Source organism: Trichoderma citrinoviride, assembly GCF_003025115.1.
Source record: "Trichoderma citrinoviride strain TUCIM 6016 unplaced genomic scaffold BBK36scaffold_3, whole genome shotgun sequence".
Taxonomy (NCBI): domain Eukaryota; kingdom Fungi; phylum Ascomycota; class Sordariomycetes; order Hypocreales; family Hypocreaceae; genus Trichoderma; species Trichoderma citrinoviride.
In genome coordinates, this window is record NW_020194711.1 from 180,059 (window position 1) to 203,666 (window position 23,608).

The 23,608-nt window shown below is 54.4% G+C and overlaps 11 protein-coding genes across 11 annotated transcripts; 6 read left to right on the forward strand and 5 right to left on the reverse strand.

Moving 5' to 3' along the window:
* Positions 1-557: 557 nt before the first annotated feature.
* On the forward strand, positions 558-1,585 carry BBK36DRAFT_1134467 (glycoside hydrolase family 11 protein). Its single transcript, XM_024892320.1, has 3 exons — positions 558-697; positions 775-1,054; positions 1,182-1,585. Exons 2-3 carry the CDS (start codon positions 783-785, stop codon positions 1,579-1,581), a joined length of 672 nt encoding a protein of 223 aa, XP_024751773.1. The 5' UTR covers positions 558-697; positions 775-782; the 3' UTR covers positions 1,582-1,585.
* A 480-nt stretch (positions 1,586-2,065) lies between these two features.
* BBK36DRAFT_1166366 (phosphoglycerate mutase-like protein) lies at positions 2,066-3,320 on the reverse strand (the record flags this gene model as incomplete). The annotated part of the gene is made up of 3 exons (XM_024894906.1): positions 2,066-2,818; positions 2,878-3,102; positions 3,168-3,320. 3 exons carry the CDS (start codon positions 3,318-3,320, stop codon positions 2,066-2,068), a joined length of 1,131 nt encoding a protein of 376 aa, XP_024751774.1.
* Positions 3,321-4,459: 1,139 nt separating this feature from the next.
* On the forward strand, positions 4,460-6,200 carry BBK36DRAFT_1134469 (hypothetical protein). Its single transcript, XM_024892321.1, has 5 exons — positions 4,460-4,572; positions 4,655-4,772; positions 4,859-5,624; positions 5,680-6,134; positions 6,184-6,200. Exons 1-4 carry the CDS (start codon positions 4,467-4,469, stop codon positions 6,037-6,039), a joined length of 1,350 nt encoding a protein of 449 aa, XP_024751775.1. The 5' UTR covers positions 4,460-4,466; the 3' UTR covers positions 6,040-6,134; positions 6,184-6,200.
* Positions 6,201-8,668: 2,468 nt separating this feature from the next.
* Positions 8,669-9,970, forward strand: BBK36DRAFT_1190852 (branched chain aminotransferase; the record flags this gene model as incomplete). Its single annotated transcript, XM_024896692.1, has 2 exons — positions 8,669-9,734; positions 9,797-9,970. The coding sequence occupies exons 1-2, from the start codon at positions 8,676-8,678 to the stop codon at positions 9,968-9,970; spliced, it is 1,233 nt and encodes a 410-aa protein (XP_024751776.1). The 5' UTR covers positions 8,669-8,675.
* A 368-nt stretch (positions 9,971-10,338) lies between these two features.
* On the reverse strand, positions 10,339-10,815 carry BBK36DRAFT_1111946 (hypothetical protein; the record flags this gene model as incomplete). Its single annotated transcript, XM_024889756.1, has 1 exon — positions 10,339-10,815. A coding segment is annotated over one exon (477 nt), but the record flags the coding sequence as incomplete, so codon positions are not given.
* A 666-nt stretch (positions 10,816-11,481) lies between these two features.
* BBK36DRAFT_1190859 (flavo protein) lies at positions 11,482-12,325 on the reverse strand (the record flags this gene model as incomplete). The annotated part of the gene is made up of 3 exons (XM_024896693.1): positions 11,482-11,846; positions 11,911-11,930; positions 11,982-12,325. 3 exons carry the CDS (start codon positions 12,323-12,325, stop codon positions 11,482-11,484), a joined length of 729 nt encoding a protein of 242 aa, XP_024751778.1.
* Positions 12,326-12,638: 313 nt separating this feature from the next.
* On the forward strand, positions 12,639-13,241 carry BBK36DRAFT_1190863 (glutaredoxin; the record flags this gene model as incomplete). The annotated part of the gene is made up of 2 exons (XM_024896694.1): positions 12,639-12,694; positions 12,783-13,241. The coding sequence occupies exons 1-2, from the start codon at positions 12,671-12,673 to the stop codon at positions 13,239-13,241; spliced, it is 483 nt and encodes a 160-aa protein (XP_024751779.1). The 5' UTR covers positions 12,639-12,670.
* Positions 13,242-13,398: 157 nt separating this feature from the next.
* Positions 13,399-15,430, reverse strand: BBK36DRAFT_1138579 (lincomycin-condensing protein; the record flags this gene model as incomplete). Its single annotated transcript, XM_024893247.1, has 4 exons — positions 13,399-14,685; positions 14,753-15,102; positions 15,165-15,183; positions 15,266-15,430. The coding sequence occupies 4 exons, from the start codon at positions 15,428-15,430 to the stop codon at positions 13,399-13,401; spliced, it is 1,821 nt and encodes a 606-aa protein (XP_024751780.1).
* An 807-nt stretch (positions 15,431-16,237) lies between these two features.
* BBK36DRAFT_1156721 (FAD dependent oxidoreductase) lies at positions 16,238-17,606 on the reverse strand (the record flags this gene model as incomplete). The annotated part of the gene is made up of 5 exons (XM_024893949.1): positions 16,238-16,541; positions 16,611-17,014; positions 17,073-17,271; positions 17,327-17,446; positions 17,539-17,606. 5 exons carry the CDS (start codon positions 17,604-17,606, stop codon positions 16,238-16,240), a joined length of 1,095 nt encoding a protein of 364 aa, XP_024751781.1.
* Positions 17,607-19,170: 1,564 nt separating this feature from the next.
* Positions 19,171-20,702, forward strand: BBK36DRAFT_1190874 (cyclopropane-fatty-acyl-phospholipid synthase; the record flags this gene model as incomplete). Its single annotated transcript, XM_024896695.1, has 6 exons — positions 19,171-19,389; positions 19,442-19,504; positions 19,564-19,952; positions 19,997-20,186; positions 20,240-20,521; positions 20,582-20,702. The coding sequence occupies 6 exons, from the start codon at positions 19,174-19,176 to the stop codon at positions 20,690-20,692; spliced, it is 1,251 nt and encodes a 416-aa protein (XP_024751782.1). The 3' UTR covers positions 20,693-20,702.
* A 592-nt stretch (positions 20,703-21,294) lies between these two features.
* BBK36DRAFT_1111894 (amidohydrolase 3) lies at positions 21,295-22,845 on the forward strand (the record flags this gene model as incomplete). Its single annotated transcript, XM_024889746.1, has 1 exon — positions 21,295-22,845. One exon carries the CDS (start codon positions 21,295-21,297, stop codon positions 22,843-22,845), a length of 1,551 nt encoding a protein of 516 aa, XP_024751783.1.
* Positions 22,846-23,608: the final 763 nt, after the last annotated feature.

Consider the following 23,608-nt stretch of genomic DNA (forward strand, 5'->3'; position numbering starts at 1 on the left):
ATGGTTAATTGGAAGCATACGGTTCAAGTCTACTTGTTTATATTGACACGTTTGACATCAGCTAATGGATGTAACCTGGCTGGCCCCCTTCTGGCTTTGGGCATGACTTCTGCATCGCGGCAAAGATGGCTGGACTATTCGCCATTTCAGCACGGGATACTGTGATCCATCTCATGGCTAATCCCAATTACTTGTCACACTGCCTGTTGTGGTTTACCTCCTCGTCTTGACTCCACTGAGAGGACTGTGTCAATGAGACGCTGCTGAGAAACGTCGAACCGGGTTGTACACTCGGAGCTTTTTGTCAATTCCTCGTTAGTATTTTCATTTTCCTTTTTATGTCTGTAAGTTGATGTTTCTAAATAGAGAATGCCAAGACGAAATTAGCCGTTATTCAGGACGATGAATGTGCCGGCTCCTGGCTGCATGTACCGGCGCATTAGGGGTCCACGCATGTGAGCTGACTCAAGACTGCTGAGACAGCAACATCACCACGCCACGATGGTGTTGCAAGGCGCAATATGATGATGAAGAAGACAAGAGAACAACCTCTAGGACTGGGTAAATTAAACAATGGCCAGCCGCTCGGCCGTACGGAGGCGAGAGACAGCGTGTGGATGCCAAATTATCCGTCAACTGACTTATAAAGAAGCCATGCCGGCCCCCCTTGAGACTCGAGAAGACGAACCTTGACAACACTCCACCATCTTACACTCATACAACCCTTTGCAAAGTCCAGAAAAACACACGAGCCCCTCAGTTGACAGTTTAGGAAAGAAAACATGGTTTCCTTCACCTCCCTCCTCGCCGGCGTCGCCGCCATCTCCGGAGTCTTGGCCGCTCCCGCTGCTGAGGTCGAGTCCGTGGACGTTGAAAAGCGCCAGACGATTGGTCCCGGCACGGGCTTCAACAACGGCTACTTCTACTCGTACTGGAACGACGGCCACGGCGGCGTGACGTACACCAATGGCCCCGGCGGCCAGTTCTCCGTCAACTGGTCCAACTCGGGCAACTTTGTCGGCGGCAAGGGATGGCAGCCCGGCACCAAGAACAAGTAAGACTATATACAACCCCACCTTCTGACCAAACCCCCTATCCAACGACAGAATATAAAACCAAGGGCGTGATTATCATGGAGAGAGAGTGTGTGTGTGATCTAACGGTTTTGTTCTGAAAACAAGGGTCATCAACTTCTCGGGCACCTACAACCCCAACGGCAACAGCTACCTCTCCGTGTACGGCTGGTCGCGCAACCCCCTGATCGAGTACTACATCGTCGAGAACTTTGGCACCTACAACCCGTCCACCGGCGCCACCAAGCTGGGCGAGGTGACGTCGGACGGCAGCGTCTACGACATCTACCGCACGCAGCGCGTCAACCAGCCGTCCATCGAGGGCACCTCCACCTTTTACCAGTACTGGTCCGTCCGCCGCACCCACCGCTCCAGCGGCTCCGTCAACACGGCTAACCACTTCAACGCGTGGGCCTCGCACGGCCTGACGCTGGGCACCATGGATTACCAGATTGTCGCCGTGGAGGGCTACTTTAGCTCTGGCTCTGCTTCTATTACCGTCAGCTAAAGGGGGCTTGTCCTATTTTACGTCAAAATGGCGGTGGAGAGCTGGGATGTACGGCTGCGCGTTCTTCGACTCTGCGGAGATTGAAGGGGGTTTAGGACTGACTGATTATATGTGATCCCAGCTTTGTATGCTACACATTTGCTGGATACTTGCAGCCAGATGAGCTATGAATTCTGTTGGCTTTATATGAGTGCTTGAAAAGACGTGTCCGAGTATATGTTCTATACCGTAGTGTAATCGCCATGCTGACTTGACTGCTGTGAATGGTGAACGGCAACAGTAGGAACAGAGAGAATATGGAACAGGAGTCAGGTAGGGTCTGTCTCGTCCGACTGGGTGCCAAGTCGTTCCATGGCTTACCTTGATGTGGAAAGCTCGGTGAAAGGGGTATCACACATCGTTATTATTCATATGTGTTATGTACAGGTAATAGTATTCTTTGTACAACGCATTGCAATCATTTTCCTCCTGGCGTCCGCCCCCCTTATAGATCGCGATGAGCCTGGCATCCGGGGGTAATGGTGGCAGTCGTAAAGGTGGTCGTGGTGACAGTGGCGCACACGCAGCCCTGGCCGGAAATGCTGGTAATGGGAGGAGACTTGCAGGTGGGCTCGCTGGTGAAGGAGGCATAGGTGCTGGTGGGCTCGACCGTGGTCTCGACCAGCTCGGCCTTGACCAGGACGGGGATGATCTGGCCGGTGGACAGGCTGAAGGAGCGATGGTTTAGCACGGTGAGGATGGCGCCAATCTCACCAGAGTGGCTGGTGATGCTGATCCATGTGTTGTCGTCATGCGAAAAGACATCGTCAATCACCTCCTTGGATCGGGCGACCTGGTGAGCAGACGTCTCGCCCTCGTCCTCCTTGCCGCGCCACAGCAGGTCCTCCTCGCTGAAGCCCGCCTCGAAGGAGAAATTAGGAGCGTAGGCGTGGATCTGAGACTTGGTGGAGCGGCGGTCGCAGGTGTGGATGCTGATGCTCTCGCGGAAAAGCTCCTTGATAATGGGCTTGAAGGGGTGGGAGCGAGGCAGCTTCTGGTTGGCAAACGTGAGTTGGGCCGTCTGGAGGCAGCGCTTGAGAGGCGAGCTGTAGTACGACTCAAAGAAGGGGAGGCCTTCCTTCTCAAAGCGCGACTTGAAGTAGGCATTGGACTTGGTGGTCTGCTGCAGGCCATTGGGGGTCAGCTCGGCGTCGGCCCAGGTGGCAGTGCCGTTGCCATCTTGCTCGGCCCAGTAGCACTACGGGAGCGTAAGTCAGCAGTTGTTTAGAAGATGAAGAGAGCTCTCTCAAGACTCACGTTCCAGGCGGGAGTGCCGTAAAAGGTCTCGGCAGCGTTGTGCCATCCTTCGCCGTGGCGGCCCATAAAGAGCACCTTGTAGGTGCTCTTATCCTCCTTGCGGCACTCGTTGTTGAGCGATTCGACGTAGTTGGCGAAGCGCTCCCACTGGGTCTTCTTGTGGTGAGGATCAAACTTGCCATCCGTGGGGTAAGTCCTGTTGATGAGACCGAAGTTGAAGGCGGCCTGTGTCAAGCAAAGGGTGAGCCGGAGCCTCCAATGGAAGAGGCAGGGATGCTTGGAATACGCACATAGTCGAAGCTTCCGGTGTCGGTGCTGGGGTCGTCCTGGAGGAAGAAGCCCGGGACCGACGTGTACTTGATGTCGTCGCAGTCGGAGACGTGCTTCCAGGCCACAGCGCCGGGGGCGAGCGCCAAGGCAGCGGATAGCAGAGAGACCTTCATTTTGGCGATGGCCGAGGAGGCAGATGAAGATGAAGAGGCAGATGCTCAAGCTTGTTGGCTGCGACGAAGAACAGGCGACCTGACGAGCAGCGTATCTCGGATCCCGGGGCGATGCAGCAACTTATAAGTTATGAGACTGTCCAGCTGCTCTCTCCTGCATGCGACGTCACAACAGGCTGGTGAACGCCTGGATGTCACCGTCGACAGGGCTGGAGGCTGCCAAATGGAGCCTGTCATTGCTACTCTGGGGCTGTTGTCAGCACTTGGGCCGAGGCGCCGCTTTTAGCGCGCCATCTCGGTGTCGAGACGAGAACGGCCAGCAGCTTGAAGGCCCATGTCCGCTCCAATCGATGGACAACGTGGCTGGGCCAGTCCGGGGACGTGAGGCTTCAGGGCATCGGAATGCGCACGTGGAGGTGCACCTTGGCAGACACTGCAGGCGGTTCCCGGCTTGCCAATGATTCCTGGATCTTGCAGACGACGATAGCGATGGTGCTATGGGAGATTGACTGCCGTTTGGGTGATGGTGCCATGCAGGCGTGGCAAAAGAACCAAGTCGAGCTCTTGAAAGGTGGCGGTGGTGACGGAGATGGTACGACAATGGTTGGCGTGGCGGGAGCGGCTGTTGATTTCTTCGTAAAGACGAAGCAATGAAGAGAGCTGTCCCACTCAGTTTAACTGCAAAGGGTAGAACTGGTGATGATACTGCTCATGATGAGGACGAAAGGCTTGAGTATCTTGAGGGCTCATGATCTCCAAATCGTCAGCAAGCCATCGGTCGCCTAAGAGTTAAGGTTAACGAGCAGCACAGCTCTTTCACGTGCTAGCGCCCGTCGTTTGGGGGGGCTTTAGCAGAGTGACGGCGCTGTAGCCGCTAAAGAGCTGCTAGCATGTGCGATAAGATAGCGATGAATGTCACACCTGGACCTTCATTTCCCCGCAATCGCCCCAACAACCCCTGAACAACACGCATTGAGCTCTCAAGCTTCTTCCATCAAAAAACGACTGCTCTGTCTTCGCAGCACTGCAGCGACGCCAGACGAAGCCTCGGGTTGGCCTACAGTTGACCGAGTATCTGCGGATTCTGTGTTATCTCTGCGCCCAATTATCGATCTGATTCGCCGGCTTCCGCTTAGCTGTCGCAAGATGAGCGCCTCCAACCCGGACCTCGAGAAGCCTCAGGGCGAGCCTGCGCCGGAGCTTCTCGACGGTCGCATCTGGGTCGACGGCTGCTGGGACTTTTTCCACCATGGTCAGACTCCAGCCCAGCCTCATACATCTTCACATTGACTCATGGGAAACTATTTGCTAACGAATTCGGGCGCGACTGTCAGGCCACGCTGGCGCAATGGTTCAGGCCAGACAGCTGGGCGACGAGCTGTACGTCGGTGTCCACTCGGACGAAGAGATCCTTGCCAACAAAGGCCCTACGGTCATGAACCTCGAGGAGCGGTACGTCGTGCATTCTGTGCTGAGACTTTCTAATACGAAGGAAGCAAAAGCGCATGGGGTCTGACTGCTAGATTGCAAAACAACAGAGTCGCCGCTACCGATGCCTGTCGCTGGGTTACCAAGTCGGTCCCATACGCTCCCTACGTGACGCAACTCCCCTATATTTCGCACTACGGGTGCCGATACGTTGTTCACGGCGACGACATTACCTCGGACAGCGACGGAAACGACTGTTACCGCTTCGTCAAGGCAGCCGGCCGCTTCAAGGTCGTCAAGCGATCGCCCGGCATCTCCACCACGGATCTCGTTGGCCGCATGCTGCTGTGCACTAGGACGCATTTCATCAAGTCGCTCAAGAAGACGCTGGCCGGCGAGGAGGGTGTGGGCACTGCGGAAGAGCGCAAAGCCCAGGCGGAGGCGATGCTTGAGCGGATCAAGCTGTACGCAACGGACGAAACAGCGAAGAAGCCCGGCGTTGACGTCTGGTTCTGGCATTCCGCGCCCGATTCGAGTAGTGGCGAGCGTGGATCATATGAGAAGTTCCTGGAGGGAGCTGGTCGCAAACCCGGCCAGCGCGTGATCTACGTGGACGGCGGATTCGATCTCTTCTCCAGCGGCCATATTGCGTTTCTGTGTAAGGTACTTGAAGAGGAGGACAAGCTTGCGCGGGAGGCGGGCTGGTTCTCTGCAGAGGCCACCGAGAAGCGGAAGAGCGCAAACGGCGGGAAGGACTACGGGCCGGCATACGTGGTGGCCGGCGTTCACGAGGATAGGGTGATTAACGAGTGGAAGGGGGTTAACTATCCCATCATGAACATTTATGAGCGAGGGCTCTGCGTTTTGCAATGCAAGGTATGTCTGCCATGTCCAGTCTCGACCGCAGCCAACGCTGATCATGCGCGAAAAGTACATCAACGCCGTTGTTTTCGGAGCGCCGTTCACGCCGACCAAGAACTACCTCACAAACTCGCCGTGGGGCGTTCCCGACGCGGTGTACCACGGCCCGACGGCCTTTATGCCCCTGACATACGATCCGTACACGGCGCCCAAGGAGATGGGTATCTACCGGCAAATTGGCGAGCACACGTTTTCGCACGTCAATGCGGGGGAGATTGTGCAGCGCATCATGAAGAGCCGGGACATGTACGAGGCGCGGCAGCGGGCTAAGGGGGTCAAGGCCGAGGTGGAGGCTGCGGCGAGGGCACGGGAGCAGCTGGAGGAGGAGCAACGTAAGAAGGAGGCCGAGAGGGGAGTCATGTCAAGCTGAGCGTGCTGCGATTTCGGACGGCGGAAGCGATTGATGGGTATGTTTTGGGTCATGGAGTTTTGGGTACCTATAGTCTTCAACAGGCCACGGAGAGGGAGAGATAATGGGGATGGATACCATAAGACATTAGAATACCGTTGGCGCTGATCATTCACTCACCTTGATGGTCGTATTAGGTAACACGACGCTTGATCGTAGTCGATGGGCTGAGACGCAGTTGGCTCTGCGCCGCCATCTTCTGACCACCTGCTTACTCTGTACTCGTCTGTATCGTGCCCCATGTGAGCAATGACACGCCGTGTCGTACATTGAACGAAGCGAACAACGTCGATGATCTCATACCGCTAACCTAAGATAAATAAATGAATGTAATTGTCCTACCCAATCACACAGTACAAGCTCGTTTCAGTTTGGAGAGAGGGAGGAAATATGACAGCATTTTGAATGCGCCGGCTATCGACGGTGTAAAGAAAGCTCCCAGAGCTGGGGGCATCCGGCTTAGACCAGTTTTTTTTTTCTTCTCTTTTTCTTTCTTCTTCTTCGAGATGTGGGGAAGGGATGAAGTGGGTGGGATGGCGGTTTATGCGCCGGATCGGAGCTGATAAGGTAGGGAGGGAGTGAGTGAGTGAGTGCAGTGATATATACGTAAGGTTATCTATAAACAAGGGAATCTTAGTGAAGCTTTGCTTTTTGCTGTTTTGGGGAGGGATGCTGGAATGTTCCTTGCAAGTTGTGTGTATGTGTGTGTGTGTGTTGGTTAATAGATCAAGATTGATTGTCTGCCTTTGTCTCCTTGAAGTATTCTATCTCATCTCACAGGTTGTTCGAGATGCCAGATAGGGATGCAACCTTGTCTGAATCTGGAAATGTCAAGCCAACCTGTTCCCTCCATTCCATCTCAATGTCAAGACTGCATCCGTTGATCACCACGGCGCGCCCTTCCATCCCCCCGCACCATGTCAAACGATCGGAAACATGTCCAATCCGGACATTGCATATCTCCATCCCTCAATGGAATCACAATTGGCATCCCTTCTACAAATATCGAGGCACTTTATCTTATCAAATGGTACGACCTTGTCTGTGTCGGCATAGCGGCATGTCAATGCCAGATGACGAAGGGGGATTCAGTCTGCTGTGCCGCGAAAGCGGGGCGGAGGATTTCCGCGCGCCGGCACGTGGGGTTCGAGAAAGAGACCAGGGCCAGTTTCGGTGTCGGTGGCGGCGCCTTGGATCTCCGGGTTTTATGTGCCTTATTGTTGTCTGGAAGAGGAATTCGTAGAGCAGTTGGATCAATTGAGGCTGTTTCCAATTAAAGACGAACTCCATATCAATGCCAACACTCACCAACAGCGTAATCACTGAGAAATTCATTGAGTCAATTCGAAGAAATCGAGTATTAACCCAAAACAGACGGGAGGCTGCCGCCGGGGGCTCGGCACATGGGCGGTGCGGGCAGACACGGGATAGTAATATTTCCATCACCGCACTTCCTATCCAGTCCGTCAACCGAAACAACAAGAACAAAGCCGCCCAAAAGGAAAAACTGGTCACCTGCACCACCCTTCCCTCGCCTAGAGCCAACCAAATCCATGCTCGCCCTTCTCTTTTTTCTTCTCGCCCTCTTCAGGCATATCATAACGTACTTGGTTTCGATGGTAGTGTCTGTTCCCTTTTCAGTGACGTCTTGATTCCGCATCGGCTTTTGGCCCCGAGAGCTGACAGTTCTCTCTCACTCTGAATCACGCATACAAAGAGTAGCCCTTCAACCTTAGTAGTAGTAGTAGTAATATCGTAGCACAGCAATATACCGATGATAAAGTGCCCAACTCCCCCCAGAGCCTCTCCAAGCCGAACCAACGCCCATCCCCAGCTCTCGCCGTCACCTTTTCCTAGCGTCCACGGAGTACAGGTGGTAGTACATGGAAGCGACCCGAGAGTGACCCCACACTACGCCGCGTGCCGATTGACTCCTTGAGTAGCCGCTGTCCAGCCTCAAGGTACACACTGGCGCTAGGCACTTTTTTTGTGGTCCCCCGACGAACGGACGGGATAAGAACCTTTTTCTCTTGGTGTAAAAAGGCGACTTTTTGCCTCCTTGGCGAGAACAGACACCTTTGTCTTGAGTCAGTTTGAGGATTTGGAACCACTATTTTGTTCTCTTCACCTTTCCATCATAAGTCACTATTTTGGCCTATCAAGTCTTATCAAGAAAGGGAAGAAAAGAAGAAGAATTGGACAATCTTCATACCTTGACACTCGGAGGATTGTCACCCTCAAACTAAATCTTTGCCGAACCAAATCCTTGGAACTCCAACCCAAACAAGGGCCAAGCCAAGAAAGCGTGGGACCAGCTGCTAGCATTTTCTTTCTTAAAGCCTCCCTCTTGTTATCTGGCGTCAAATAGTTTCCATACGATATACACAAGCCGCGGCTGATCAATTTTTTTTCTCCTGGCACGCTTTGAGTCATTCTCCATCGAGATTGACCCGCCATCGGACCTTATCTTGCCGCGGGCTCCTTCAAATTCTCGGGTCTCCCTCTTCCTTCTGTTTACTTCCCTTCACTCCTCAACAAACATTCATCTCTTCTCTCACTCTTCATCTTCCTCCTCAACCATCCACCAACTCGACACAATGGCTCCCTCCGCTATCCCAACCCAGGACGTCGACCTCACCGCGGCCAACATCCAGGTCAAGGAGGCCAACCAGCCCACCAAGCCCAGCAATGGCACCACGCCCGCCCCCCTCGACGCCTCCAAGCTCATCTACAACCTCACCAAGGACCCTCGTCCCGTCCCCGGCGAGGAGGTCGCCAATGCCAGTGACCACACCATCTGCACCGACCACATGCTGACCGCTACCTGGACCGCCTCCGAGGGATGGGGCGCCCCCGAGATCAAGCCCTACGGTCCCCTGAGCCTCATGCCCACGGCCTCGGTCCTGCACTACGCCACCGAGTGCTTCGAGGGCCTCAAGGCCTACCGCGGCTACGACGGCAAGCTGCGCGTCTTCCGCCCGGACTGCAACTGCGCCCGCATGCACATGTCCGCCGGCCGCATCTCCCTGCCCCTCTTTGAGCCCGCCGAGCTGGAGAAGCTCATCATCGCCCTGTTGGCCGTCGACGGCCCCCGCTGGCTGCCCAAGGACGAGCCCGGCCGCTACCTGTACATCCGCCCGACCCTCATCGGCACCCAGTCCCAGCTCGGCGTCCAGGCGCCCCGCGAGGCCCTGCTGTACATCATCGTCACCTACATGCCCCGCCTCGACAGCCCCCCCGGCGGCATGCGCCTGCACACGTCCCCCGAGGACATGGTGCGCGCCTGGGTCGGCGGCTTCGGCTACGCCAAGGTCGGTGCCAACTACGGCCCTTCGCTGGCCGCCACCTCCGAGGCCCGGGCCCGCGGCTACCACCAGATCCTGTGGCTGTACGGCAAGGACGGCGAGTGCACCGAGGCCGGTGCCAGCAACTTCTTCGTCGTCTGGAAGCGCAGGGACGGCAAGACGGAGCTCATCACTGCTCCCCTGGACGACAAGCTGATCCTGGACGGCGTCACGCGCCGGAGCATCCTGGAGCTGGCCCGTTCGCGCCTGGGCGACGAGTTGGAGGTGACGGAGCGCAAGTACACCATTGACGAGGTCATTGAGGCCGATGCCGAGGGACGACTGGTCGAGGCTTTTGCCGCTGGAACTGCCGTAAGTGCCCTTTCTAAACAAGTCGCATTGAATGAACTGTTGAGCTGACCATGTTCTTCCAGTACTTTGTCTGCCCCGTCTCGGCCATCCACCACCGCGGCAAGGACATCAACATCCCCATGGGCCCTGAGGGCACGCCCAATGTCATCACCTCCAAGATCAAGAAATGGATCGGTGACATCATGTACGGCAACGTCGACCACCCCTGGGGCGTTGTCATCCCTGAGCGGGAGTAAAGCCGAAAAGGGGGAGTTACGAACGAGCGACAGCAACGATGTTGACGATGATGATTTGCTTCGGGTTTTGATTGCATGGGAAAAGTCGAGGACTGTATGATTCACATAAAGGATGAAAGGGCGTTCAATGGCGAATGGGAGCATGTCGCGAAATGGCAGTAATCTTGAAGACTGGGTGCTGCTGACTGGGGAAAATAGATACATGAGCGTATGTACTTGGTAGTAGTTCATGACAGAATAGGCGACAAATAGACAAAGATTCCTCTTCACTTGCCGGCAGTTCCCAGATGGGATCAGTCTACCAACATGGCTTGCAGTATCCTCATTGATTGAGCGTGGGCTTCTTCTTTGTAATTCTGCCACTCGAATTAGTAACCGGGTATCCTTCTTGAGTTCCAAAATCTCATTACCTCTTCGATCTCGTCAATGGCCTGGTTGCTTTCGGCGACAATGCGTTCAACGTCTTGCTGAAGAGATGCCATCCTTGAGTAGTGCTCGTCACTCTTCGCTGTGTCAACATCCGCAACGGGGCCTCTCTCCATACTCAGGAGTTCCTGGCGTAAATCCTCCTGAGACTGAGTAATGTCGATCCATTCGTGATGAAGATTATCCAATTCGATCTCTGCCTGTTTCAGCTCCTCTTTGACCTTTGCAAGGTGAGACTCGATTGTGGCCTGGGGGAAGTTCTTGGAATGGCAAAGAGTTGTCGAGAGCGGATACGACAAATTGTAGAAGAGCTCGTCCAAGTCGGTCGTCATTGAGGACGCAAGATCGGCAAAGTCAGAGACTTCTGAGGCCATTTCTTGCTTAGCTTCGGCCAACTTTTCGACTGCCGAGGTGTACAATTCGACGCCTTCTTGAGCAAACGCCTCTGCGAATGGCCATGTTTAGTCTATCATCCTGGGGGAAACACAGCTTGAGCCTGACACAAACCTTTGAGTTGTTCAAGCAAATCTACTTCCGCTGCCTTTTGCTCCTGGGCTTTTCTTTTGTTCACATCATTGCTGAAAGTGGCAAAGCATGCGCGGTACAGATCGTTGGGCCGGAGCTGCTCCTCTCGAGATGATGATGACAGAAATGGGGCCTTGGACGCAGAAAATATGCCTGGACTGCTCATGCGCCCAAGCAGAGTTGATGAAGAGAGGCCGTCGCCGGAGGACGAGTGACCGGGTGGACAATCTTCTTGGGGAAAGAGACGGTTCATAAGGGAGGACTGGTTCGAATGCGCCATGGTAATACAGTTGCGGGAGGGGTGGTAAGAAGCTGGATAAAGAGTGATGATAATGATGGACAGACAGACACGAGAGGTGGATTGAGAGGATGAAGCAACAGAGGCGGCAAAGAAAAGGGAACGATGGTTGGTGATGTGGAAGACGGAAGGAGCGAGTGCTACTCGGTGAGGACCTCGGGCAGGCGGTATTGCGTTGACCACCTGCTGCTTCGAGCGATACTCGGTACAAGGCGGCAGTATCTGAACGGCTTCAATCTTGCAGATTGCCTCACAAAAAGCTTCATTCTGCATCTTGGATCTCCTCTGCTGGCAATCCCAGCTTCTCCTCAATCGCGGCCACAATTGTCTGCCATGTTGCCATTGCGCCCTGGCCAACATCGCCGCAGGCAAGCCCCTTGGATATTGGCTGCAGCTCTTCGACCCATCCGTCTGCGCCGCCCATGACTTCGTTGAGGAGCTGGAGGTTGCGCTGCGTGATGGGATTGCGGAACATGGCTGTGTTCATGGCCGTGGCGACGAGGATCTTCTTCTTCTTGCCGTCCACGGCACCGTCGAAGTCCCAGGCGAGGATGATGGATGATAGGAGAGAGTCGGTCATGCCGTGGACCATCTTGGCGAGGGTGTTTGCACTGAGCGGTGCAACAACTGATGTTGCTGTTAGAAATCACATATAGATCTTGAAGCTGGTCAGCAGGGAAGTATCAGATACCTAATAGATCAGCCCCTGTTCTCGCAAGGTTAGCAACTCTGTCTTCCGAGGGCGAGGACACAACATTTCACTTGCATTTTCTGAGCTCAATATGCAGGATTGGAGCTCCGCGAGTCCATGGCTGGACCCATTCAGACTCATCCGTGTATATGGCGTCCACGTTTGGATAGCTGCGAATGTCCTCGAGACTTGGCTGCTCAGCTGCCTGGCTTTGCAGGAAATGGGCGGCGGAGCTGGTGAGCACGAGTCGGATGGACAGGTTAGGATGTCGTGAGAGACCCTGGATGATGTTGGGGATCTTGATGGTCGCTACGGATCCGGATGCAGCCAGCAAGAGATGCAGCTTTCCATCGCTTCGGGCTTGTGAGACGTCTTGCGCCGGATGGTCGGAGGATAGATGGCTGAGATGCTTCATACTGGGGTCTACAAGAGGGTGAAGAGAAGGATACGGAGCGCAAATGGTAAGCAGCTCAGAGCAGGGAGGAAGATGCCTTAAAAACAGCAATAACGGATATTCAAGGGATATTATGGATTTGATACGAATAGCCTACTTCCCGTTGCGCTTCACCTTGTGGCAAGAAACCGAGTCTCGGATGAGATTTGTCACCACTGCTGGTTGGTGAACCGATTTGTGTGATTGGTCAGCGGCTTCAATTGCATCACCCCTCCACCGATTCGGGCTATCAAGTCATCGTCGGCTCAACTTTTTTTCCTCGGCTGCCTTTTCTCTTGCAACAATCGCAAGTCACAACTCACAGCCATGTTTGCACGATCAGTCGCTTCTGTACGTCTCGATCCGAACTTGGGCCTCTCGTCAGGTCTCCTGAAGGAAAAAAAGAAGTGCCTTGCTAACTCTGAATGCGCCATGACAGAGCTTCCTGCGGCAAGCTGCCCGCCCAGCTGCTCGCCCGCTCCTCTCAGCCTTCCGCGCGCCCGTCGCCCCTCTGACGCCCTTCCAGTTCCGACTGCTGTCCGACACAACTCGTTCCGCCATCGATAAGGCTATTGCCTCGGCGCCCGTCGTCCTCTTCATGAAGGGCACGCCCGAGACGCCCCAGTGCGGCTTCTCGCGCGCCGTGATTCAGATCCTCGGCATGCAGGGCGTCAGCCCGGACAAGTTCGCCGCCTTCAACGTGCTGGAGGATCCCGAACTTCGAGAGGGTATCAAGGAGTACTCAGATTGGCCGACGATACCTCAGCTTTACGTCGACAAGCAGTTTGTGGGCGGATGCGACATCCTGGTCTCGATGCACCAGAACGGAGACTTGCAGAAGCTGTTTGAGGAGAACAAGGTCTTGGTCGACTCGGAGGAGGGGGAGAAGAAGGAGTAGAATTCATCTCGAGGAGGAGGCAATTGATGGGTGAGAATAATGTACGATACACGCTGTATGAGAATAATCATGACGCATGACAGAAGAACATCGCATGTTTCGACTCTAGTCAGGACATAAAGGAGATGCTGTATTTAGTCTACATTCTTTGCATTGTCTACAACGGGTATGCTGCTCCATCCGCTCTCATGTCACTGCCCGCCGACCAGATGGGCGTCTTTTCCACCGGATCAAGTGTGTACCGGATAATCTGCCCTCGTCCAAAGAGGCCTCGCTTCGGCCCTCCGCCGACAACCACCACCTTGTGGCCCAGCTTCCTCAGGCCCTCAATCACCTCGGGATCCATCGACTCTTCCACGCTGACCGTCCAGTCCACGGGCTTGCCGTGCTCGGGGAAGCCCGCGCCGACGCATATCCGAGGCGCGTCGAGGGCCTGCTGGGGGTTGAGCTTGCCGACGATCTGGCCGAGGAGGACCTGCACGTGGCCCTGAGGTTGCATGAAGCCGCCCATGACGCCGAACGAGGAGTGCAGCGAACCGTCCTTGAGGTTGGTGGCCATGGCGGGGATGATTGTGTGGTAGGGCCGCTTGCGAGGCTCCAGCTTGTTGGGGTGGTTTGCGTCGAGGGAGAAGTTGGCGCCCCTGTTCTGCAGGGTGAAGCCGCAGCCGCGGGGGATGATGCAGGTGCCGAAGCCGCCGTAGTTGGAGTTGATGAAGGAGGCCGCGTTGCCGTGGGAGTCGGAGACGGTGAAGTAGACGGTGTCGCTGCTCTGGAGGGCGGGCGAGGGGTAGTTTGGCTCGCCGTGCTCGACGAGGTCGAGGGCGCGGGATGGGTTGAAGAGGGAGGCGCGCTGGAAGAGGTACTTTTCCGACAGCAGGCCCTCGATGGGGACGGGCGTGACGGTGGGGTCGGCGATGTACCAGCTGCCATCGGCAAAGGACAGGCGGAGGGCCTCGATGATGGCGTGCAAGTACGGCGTGGTGTTGAAGTCCTCGGGCTTGAACGTCGGGATCTCGCCCTGCTTCTCGAGCTCCTGGATGATGCCCAGCGCCATGAGCGCGATGATACCCTGGCCGTTGGGCGGGTGCTCCCACAGCTCGATGCCCTCGTCGGGGTTCTCCTTGGCGAGCCCCTGGCCGCGGAACTTGAGCGAGATTGGCTCGACGGGTTCGCTGCCCTGTTCGAGGTGGTGCTGCAGGTCCTCGAGGGTCAAGTGGCCGCCGAGGTCTTGGACGACTTTGACAAGCTCCTCGGCGATCCGGCCCGTGTAGAAGCCGGGTTTGCCTTGCTCGGCGAGGGTGCGGAAGGTCCTGGCGAGGGTCGGGTTCTTCATGATTTCGCCGGGACGGGGGGCTCTGACGCCGTCGGGCTGGCCGGGGTCGACTTTGAGCATCTCTGCGTAGTTGGGCGAGGCCTTTCGGATGAGATGCTCTGCGCTTGACCACTTTTGTTTGTTCTTTCAGTCAGATATATGAACATGACTCGAGATGGCTAGTTGGAGAGTAACGTACGTAGTAGCCAGTCACTTCAGACACAGGAAACCCTTTTTCTCCCAGCTGAATCGCCGGCTTCAGAACCTCGCTCAGGCTCAGCTTGCCGCTGCCAAACCTCTCCACCGTGTCCACCCACCCGGCCGGCGCCCCGGGGACCGTCACGGCGTGGACGCTGGCCATGGGGATCTGCCCGACGACGCCCTCCTTGATGCCGAGGTCGGACCGGATCTGGTCGAGGGTGCAGTGGGCGCCCGAGCGGCCGGAGCCGTTCATGGCGAAGACCTGCTGCTTGGCGGCGTCCCAGTAGAGGATGAACATGTCGCCGCCGATGCCTGTTGAGCAGGGCTCCGTCATGTTGAGGCCGGCGGCTGCGAGTTACATGTGAGTTTTGTAAGTTCAAGGTTCTTTAGGAGACTTTATCATAACGCACCAACCGCAACGGCAGCATCCTGTGTGAGTAAGGATGTCAGTCAAAGTGGTCTTTTGTATAAGGGAATTGAGTGTTGTATTTGGATTCTCATATCAGCTTACAGCGGCGTTTCCACCCGCGCGCAGCACCTCGAGACCGCATTTCGCTGCCAAAGGCTGTGAGCAGGCGACGATGCCCTCGGTGCTGTGGACAACACTTCGGCGGGAGGGGAATTTGAACATGTCGTAGGTGGGATCCTCGAAGAGGGAGGAGCTTGAGAGAGGCATTTGGTGATGGATAATCGAGGATGTGCTTTCCTAGACTTCTACGGGGGGGCAAATCGTCAAGAGAAGGCCTCAATGAGTGTACGTATATCTTATGAAGGTAGGAGGTTGAAGCCAGGTTTGACGAATGAAAGACAGACACAAAACAGAGAGAGAGAGAGATTACAGAGTGAACAAACATGCAATGCATCAGCCTCGTCAACCCGGCTCGGCGTACGGGGCAATTCTTTGCGATATCTATGCCCTCCCATCAACTGACTAATAATGCTCGCAACCCGGCCAGCTCCAGCACCTCAGCAAACCAAATCGCCCGTAAAATAGCATCATAGAGGGGTTTTGGTTGTGCAAGCCGAGCGCGGGGAAGATAGACAAAAGGACCCTTAAGAGTGAATCGCTCCCCCGCTTGGAAGGTCTGAAAAGGGTAGGCAAACAGAGGGCGAGTTATTTCCGAGATCGGGGCGACTTTAGAAGTTGGCTTGCGTGGGATGATGCTATGAGCTACGAATATAGAAAGGCAAGGAGCGCCTTATACTTACAAATTGGATCCTTTGTTTTTTAACATACGCAGACGTTCTAAACAAGCTGATTACATTTTGATACTTGACGTTAGATAGAGTGGCAGCCTGCCTGGATATGCTGGCATATGATGATTTTGTTAGGTTGCTCCTTTCATCCCATACATACAGCCTTCACTCAGGCACTCAATCTCGTTAAAGCAAAACATTAGATGAACCCTTATAACCTGTTCTACATATGATACCTAAGCAAACAAATAAAATACAATCAAAGACCACCTCGTAAACAGACACATCACAGCCTCGACCGTCGACTGGCCCGCTCCAAATCCCGCAGCACATCGTCTACAGTGCCAACCGCATCCATCGCCATGCCGTATCCCGCTTGATACCCCGTGCCCCCGGCGCCGTAGTTGTGCACAAGGACCTTTTTCTTGCCGTCAATGACAATCTCCTCGCGCTCAATCCGCGCACCGCCTTCACGTGACGGGCGGAGGCCTGCGAAGGAGGCGATGATGTCGAAGGGCTCGAGCTCGGGGCAGAGCTTGAGACAGCGGTTGATGATGGACTCTGTCTCGTAAGAGTATGTCGCTCCATCGCTGTTTGCGTCAGTTAGTCAGTTGTGAACGAGAAACGCCAGTATGAGTTCAAACGGAAATCGGACTCACCTCACGCCCTTTTGCATGTAACCCCCTAATATCACATGCCCATCCGTCCCCGGCCGCGGAATCACATACGTCTCGTAGTCCTTCCCATGCCTCATCACGTTGCGCTTCACACGCGGGGCCTTGACAAGGACGACCTGGCCGCGGGTCGGATAGCACTTTTCGTCCTCAACGCCAGGCAGCGTCTTCGCCGCGATGCCGGTGCAGTTGACGACGACCCTCGTGGTGGGACTGGAGTACGCGGCCTGGATGGTGGGGAACCTGTGTCTGACAAAGTGCACGCCGTACTGATCCTTCAGCCGGCGGAAGAGGTACTCGATGTGCTTGGGCGCGTTGAGGGTGAGAGTGGTGAAGGAGATGCCGAACTTGACGCCGGCGGGCAGCTCGTGGCTTGGGATCTCCTTGAACTGGCGGCTTGTGAGCGGCGGTGATGGCATGGATGTGAAGAAGATGACGGCCACTTACATCCTCGAGATACTCTGATATCGCCTTGATCTTGTCATGGGGCACGTGCTCGTCCCAGTACTCTATCGAGGCTGTTCGACGGATGTACGCCTCGTCGCCATGCTCGGAGGCCAGCCTGGTGAGATGCGTGTAGCCGGCGCGATCCCACTTGAGCGCATTTGCATCGTTGCCCGAGATGCCGGAGAAGTTGCATCCAGCCCTTTGACATGTCAGTCGGTTGGTTCATCCAGCAGTAAGCTGAGCAATTCACTAACCAAGGCGACGTGTAGGTCGCAGATGTATCTCCCGGCAGATGCTCCGCGATGACAGTGATGAAGGGTCCCAGCCCCCTCTCAGCCAGCACGAGAGCGACGTCCAAGCCGATGATGCCCGCGCTACAGAACGATGAAAAACCACAGTGAGTGAGCGATTCCTTGATGTGACGATGAGAGCCCTGATGAAGGGGGATGGGGCATGAAACACTCACCCGACGATGACAATTGCGTCGCAGGCTGCCTTGCCGACGCGCTCGTTGTCGCTGTCGCTCCGGTGCATGCCGTCGATTTGCCTGGCGATGCTTCTCGATGGGTGACAAAAAGAAGTTCAGGCGAGAGATTCAGCTGATTGAAAGGCTACCTTATCGCCAATGCTCCAGGTTTTGAAGCTCGCTCCGCCCAGTATCGAAATCGATGGGGCCGGCACGTTGGGATGGGAAATGCGGATAAGGGAAGCCTCAGCCTCGGTTCACCAAACAAACAGAGGCACTGACTTGCAGGAAAGGGCACGAGCTTCTGGGGTGCAGGGTTCTCCCTTCATGTGGCGGAGCTTGTGTATGCATTATTCTTCCTTTTTCAGCTGAAATTGCGTCTGCATTATTTGTTTATTCGATGGCTGGGGAAATTTGGGGGCAGGCCGGCTGTAGCCCATGTAAGCCGATGCCGGTCCGGGTGGCTTGAGGAGTTTTGGCGTGACGGTTTTTGAATGGCCCTGAGTTGGCTGAGAGCCGGATAGGAACAGTATTCAGCGGATGGCGCCGGCTTGTGGTGAGATGTTTGTCTTATTGATAATTTAGCATTGTACGGCATTCAAGGCACGGCCCGGGAGACGATGGGGTGCAGTAGAAAGATGAAGTTGGTCACAGTACAAGTATATACTCACCCTGTAATATTAGTTGACACACTTGAGTTGATCATCACCATCACATATTTATTATGTTGACGCTGCTAGATTTGGTAAATTTTTACATCATACGAATAGGATCAGGCTCTTAAATACCCCTTCCGCATGTGTGTAGCCTTCGGGCAACTTATACTCGTGGAACGGTATTCTCTCAACTTACACGCGTCACTTGATGGATCCCCAGCAGCTACGTATCCATGGGCGTGCTGTCTGCAAGCTACTCAACCTATCACTAATAAGCACTTCTCGTTGCCTGTAGTATGCGGTATAATGGCCAAATCAAGAATTATTGCACTACGACGGTCAAGCCTGTCCGATAAATGGCAAAGAGAAGCATTGCTTCTTACTATGGCTAGCACAATGGTCTTGATGGCAGCTGAACCGACATCTCGGCTCCTTGCATAGGTACCTATACACCCGCTTATACCCAATGCTACCCTGGGCATTTGATCCCTCAATTGCCATTGCTCCGATATCTGGCCAAGAAAAAGTAGAGCTGGGTATCGCAGTTGTAGTGTGCTGAAAGCTGGCTCGCTGCAGGACGAGATGCACGATAACGACAGGAAACGTATAGCCTGAGGATTTGTATGTCACTAGATAATCTGAAAATTCATCATACTCGTCGTCACAGTGATTGACTTTGAAGATAGCCACTCAATCAAGACATCACTGACGTGAGCTAGATGACAAACTGTATCTGCGTATGTATGCAGATGTCGCGACTTCGTCTCCAAGTGGAAATGTGTTGGAGGATCCTTCGGACTGTAGAAGCTACCGCCAGCCGAGAACTGGGTGATTGGCTGCAATTGGGTTACAAATGTAACACATGTACGAGCATGGAGGGGAAATGTGAATCAAATGAGTTCATGTATTTAAGACGGCCGACTCCTCTGCTAAGGCTTCGACTTTCAAAAGCAAGCCATCTATATTGCAAAATCCTGAAATGACAGAAACGTGGATTCAGTCAACTGCTCGCAACCTGGTCTTCCAGATCCTGAAGCGCATCGAACAAGGGCGTTTGACAATCGTGACCGAGTACGAGAGCGGCAAGAATGAAAGCGTCTCCTTTGGCAGTGATGACTCCAACTCAGAGCCCGAGATCGTCGTCGTCATCAAGAATCCGCAAGTCTTTGTTCGGTTATGCCAGGCCTTTGACTTGGTAAGAAGACCGAACGCGCTCCACGATAAAAGCAACTGCTGATACCCTGAAGGGTCTGTCGGAGTCATACATGGTCCAGGATGTAGACTGCGACAATCTCATCGGACTGTTTTCAGTAAGCCCCCTGTTCAATTGTCTACATTGACCCTGGAAGACTCACTCTGGTCTCTGCAGCTTTATGTGAAGAACCAGCACGTTATAGGGGCCTCTGGCGGCAACTTTCTCTACACACTGATACCACGAGCAGCTCACTATCTCATTCCGTCAAATGACACCACAAATGCTCTCAAGAATGCGTCGTTCCACTACGATACTTCCAACAACCACTTTGCCGGCTTTCTCTCGCCCGACATGAACTACAGCTCCGCCATCTGGTCGGGCGAGCCAGGGGAATCGCTGGAGTCTGCTCAACGCCGCAAGATCCAGAATATTCTAGACAAAGCAGAGATCTCACCCAGTCACCACGTTCTGGATATCGGATGCGGCTGGGGGAACCTGGCCATTACGGCTGTCCAGCAGACGGGATGCCGAGTGACGGGACTGACGCTTTCGAAAGAACAAAAGTTGCTTGCTGAGGAGAGGATAAGGAGGCTGGCCTGCAGGATAGAATCACTATTCTGCTGTGCGATTATCGAAAGGCGCCCGTTCCAAAAGGTGGATATGACAGGATCATCTCTATTGAGATGCTGGAACATGTGGGAGACAAGTACATGAACAAGTACTTTCAGCATATCTCCAATTATCTAGTGCTAAAGGGAGGAAGGATGGTAGTCCAAGGCATCACAAGAATCAACCCTGTAAGACTCAAAAACCCCTTCTTCAATATGGTACTGATGACAGTTATCTGCAGTACAATTCGACCGGGGGAACAGTCGAGAACTTTATAGATCGCTACATCTTCCCCGGAGGATATCTCCCGAGCATCAACCAGCTCTTGACATCGATACACAACGGCTCTCAAGGCCACCTGGAGGTGGAGACTGTTCAGAGCATCGGCCCTCATTACATCCGCACGCTGCAGTGCTGGAGAGAGAACTTTGATGCAAACTGGGAGAGCATCCGGCAGGACTTTGTGGCCAAGAACGCGAGCGCCACGGAGACGGCGATTGAAGCCTATCGTCGACAATGGGTGGTATGTAAACCATCTCTCTATGAAGACTTGGCATGTGGCTGCTGACACTGGTTACTGCAGTATTACTTCCAGTACTGTGAGGCGGGTTTCAGGACTCGCATTCTGGGAGACTATGTCATTTCTGCTACTCGAACGCCTTGGCCTGAGATTCCGGCGAATGTGCCGCATTAGACGAGATATAACGATGGCAAGTATACACGAGCCTTCAAGCATGACGTTGGAATCCGATGTGGGTTGCCGTAGGGTATTTCGTTATCTACGTAGCTATCAGAGTCGAGCGAGTCGTTACTCAGACTTGTCAGATTGATCTCGGATGACTCCGTGGCTTCCGGCTTGATGACCATTTCCCAGTGAGATTGCATGAGAGAAATCAACAGTCGTCAGAACACTCGATTTCGCATCGAATAGTTGCTATTGAGAGCAATCCCTTCATAACCGCTCCATTATAGCCTATAAATGCTCAGTCGCTTCTCGGCTTTAAACGGCGGATCGGATCGCCGTTATCAGATCCGGCTTCGGCTCTAATCCACTTCCCCACGTCCTCCGGTTTACAGTTGCGTGACATTTCATGTTCAGCTGAAGCAGACGCAGATATTCACTCTTTTTTACTTTCTTTTTTCTTCTTATACCAAATTCCTCATCGTGATTGGGAAGTAGTCAGACAGATGGGTGAGTTACACGGCGCTCGAGGCTTCAGCGTGCTGGTCAACGGCAAGGTCTACCAGTCCCCGGACTCCAATGCGCCGGACGTCGGCCCCTCCTTTGCAGAATGCATGATCATAAGGGACGGCATCATCCAATACGTTGGTCCTGAGGCAAACCTGGAGGTGGAAGCTGCCAAAGCCGCCGGCGCTACGCTCAAAGACCTAGGCAATCACACTGTTCTCCCGGGATTCATCGACGGCCACTTGCACATTCTGCTGCTTGGACAGTCGCTTACCAAGGTTGGCTTGGAGGCATGCAAGAACTTGGAGGACATTCGAGCAGAGATCAAACAATATGCGGTGGCTCATCCAGATGTACCCCGTATCTTCTGCCGGGGCTGGATGCATAGCATGACGCCCGAGGGCGTCGATTCCACTCTACTGGATGACCTGGATGAGAGGCCGATCTTTGTTGATACCAAAGACTTGCACTCGACATGGTGCAACACAGCAGGCCTGGATGAGGTTCGTCGTGTCATGAATATTGCGGCCGATGCCCCAGATCCTGCGGGAGGAACTTTCCAGCGCGGCAAAGACGGCAAACTCAACGGCGTCTTCAACGAGAGCGCTGTTTTCGAGTACATCTGGCCCTTTACGGCAAAGGTGGCGTCCATCAAGGAGCGCAAGGAGGCTATCAAGGCTGCGATCAAGGCGTTCAACGCCGCTGGCTACACGGGAATGGTCGACATGGCCATGGACGAGACCATATGGGAGCCTCTGATTGCTCTGCGGAACGAAGAAGGACTAGGGGGCATGCGAATTGCTGCGTACTGGCTCATGAAGCCGAGTGACTCCCTGAAGGATGTGATTCCGCAGCTTGATCGTGCAATTGAGCTCGCAGGACAATACAACTCGCGCACAACTCCAGACTGCCGCATCGTCGGTATTAAAGTCATTTGCGATGGCATCATTGATGCATGCACCGCCTCGCTGACGCAGCCGTATTCAACGGGGACAAGTCCTGACCCGATCTGGTCCGAAGACTTTCTCAATCCCATCGTGTCTAAGGCTCATGCCGCAGGACTCCAGGTTGCGCTGCATGCCATTGGCAACCGGACGATACGCATGGCGATTGACGTCTTGGAGAAGAATACGGCCCGCTCGCGTCGTCCGAGGATTGAGCATCTTGAGGTTTCCGACGCAGAAGATGCGGCGCGCCTAGGCAAGTTGGGAATCACCGCCTCGATTCAGCCAGTTCACTCAGATCCCGCCATTCTGCGAGCCTGGCCAAGACTGATCGGAGACCATCGCTGCAAGAGAGCCTTTGCATACCGCGAGTTTGCGGACGGAGGCGCTCCTCTGGCTCTTGGCTCAGACGCACCAACAGCACCCCATCTGCCCATCCCCAACATGTACGTGGCCACGACGAGAAGATCGTACCGCGAGCCTGGCCTGGAGACTGTGGTCAATCCCGAGTTTGCGCTCACGGTATGCCAGAGCGTCGTGGCGGCGACGCATGGATCGGCGTACTCGGTTTTCGCGGATGAGTGGACGGGGAGCTTGAGAAAGGGGCTCAAGGCGGATTTCGTGATCTGCGATGTCGAGCTCGAGGCGGAGAGGTTGATCAGGGGCGTCGTGAAGGAGACTTGGTTTGAGGGAACGCAGGTCTACAGGGCATAGAAGTCATGATATTAAGGTATATTACGTTGGAAGAGTTAGCGAATGAAGCTGATTTGGAGCAACGGCTCGGTCTGAGAACGACGTGGATGTTGGCAAAAGATTTTATGATCAATCATTTGTTGAAGGTAACCGGATGGATACTGACGGAAGCTACCCGTGTTTGACAGCATGTACGATACGGTCAAGCATCTTCTGACTGTCAATTACCATATACAGATGTACATAGGGTCATTCTATCACTGGTCGTGATGCTCAAGGGAACAGGTAGACAGTTGGAACGAACGGCGAACTCTGCGCTGAGAAAAACACCTATGCAGCAGCCATGGAGACTGTCACTCCTACTTCTAAAGGACGTCCTCGAAGCATTCTCCAAAACCTACAATGTCATTTCCAACATCCTCCGGCGACTTGGACGGTTGCAGTGAGGTCTGTCCCCGTTGATCGCATAGCCAGGCCCAGATTTCTACGACACTCATCTTCGGCCATCCCCTACTCCTGCAGATGTTGATTTTCGATGTTACATCTAAAAATACGGCTTCTAGAGCGGACCCCGAATCGCCTCGAAACTGCAGGCCGCGGAGCTGACTCGAGCATGTACATATTCCCGTCGGCCGCGACGATACAAGGTATTAATCCCGATCGCCACCGACAAGAGCCCTTGCAGCAGGCTGAGGAAGAACAGCTTCTATCGCTTCTACATACAGTAATGGAAGCCTGCCAAGAGCCTCGGACGTCGCAAGCAGCAAACGAGGGGGGTTCTTCC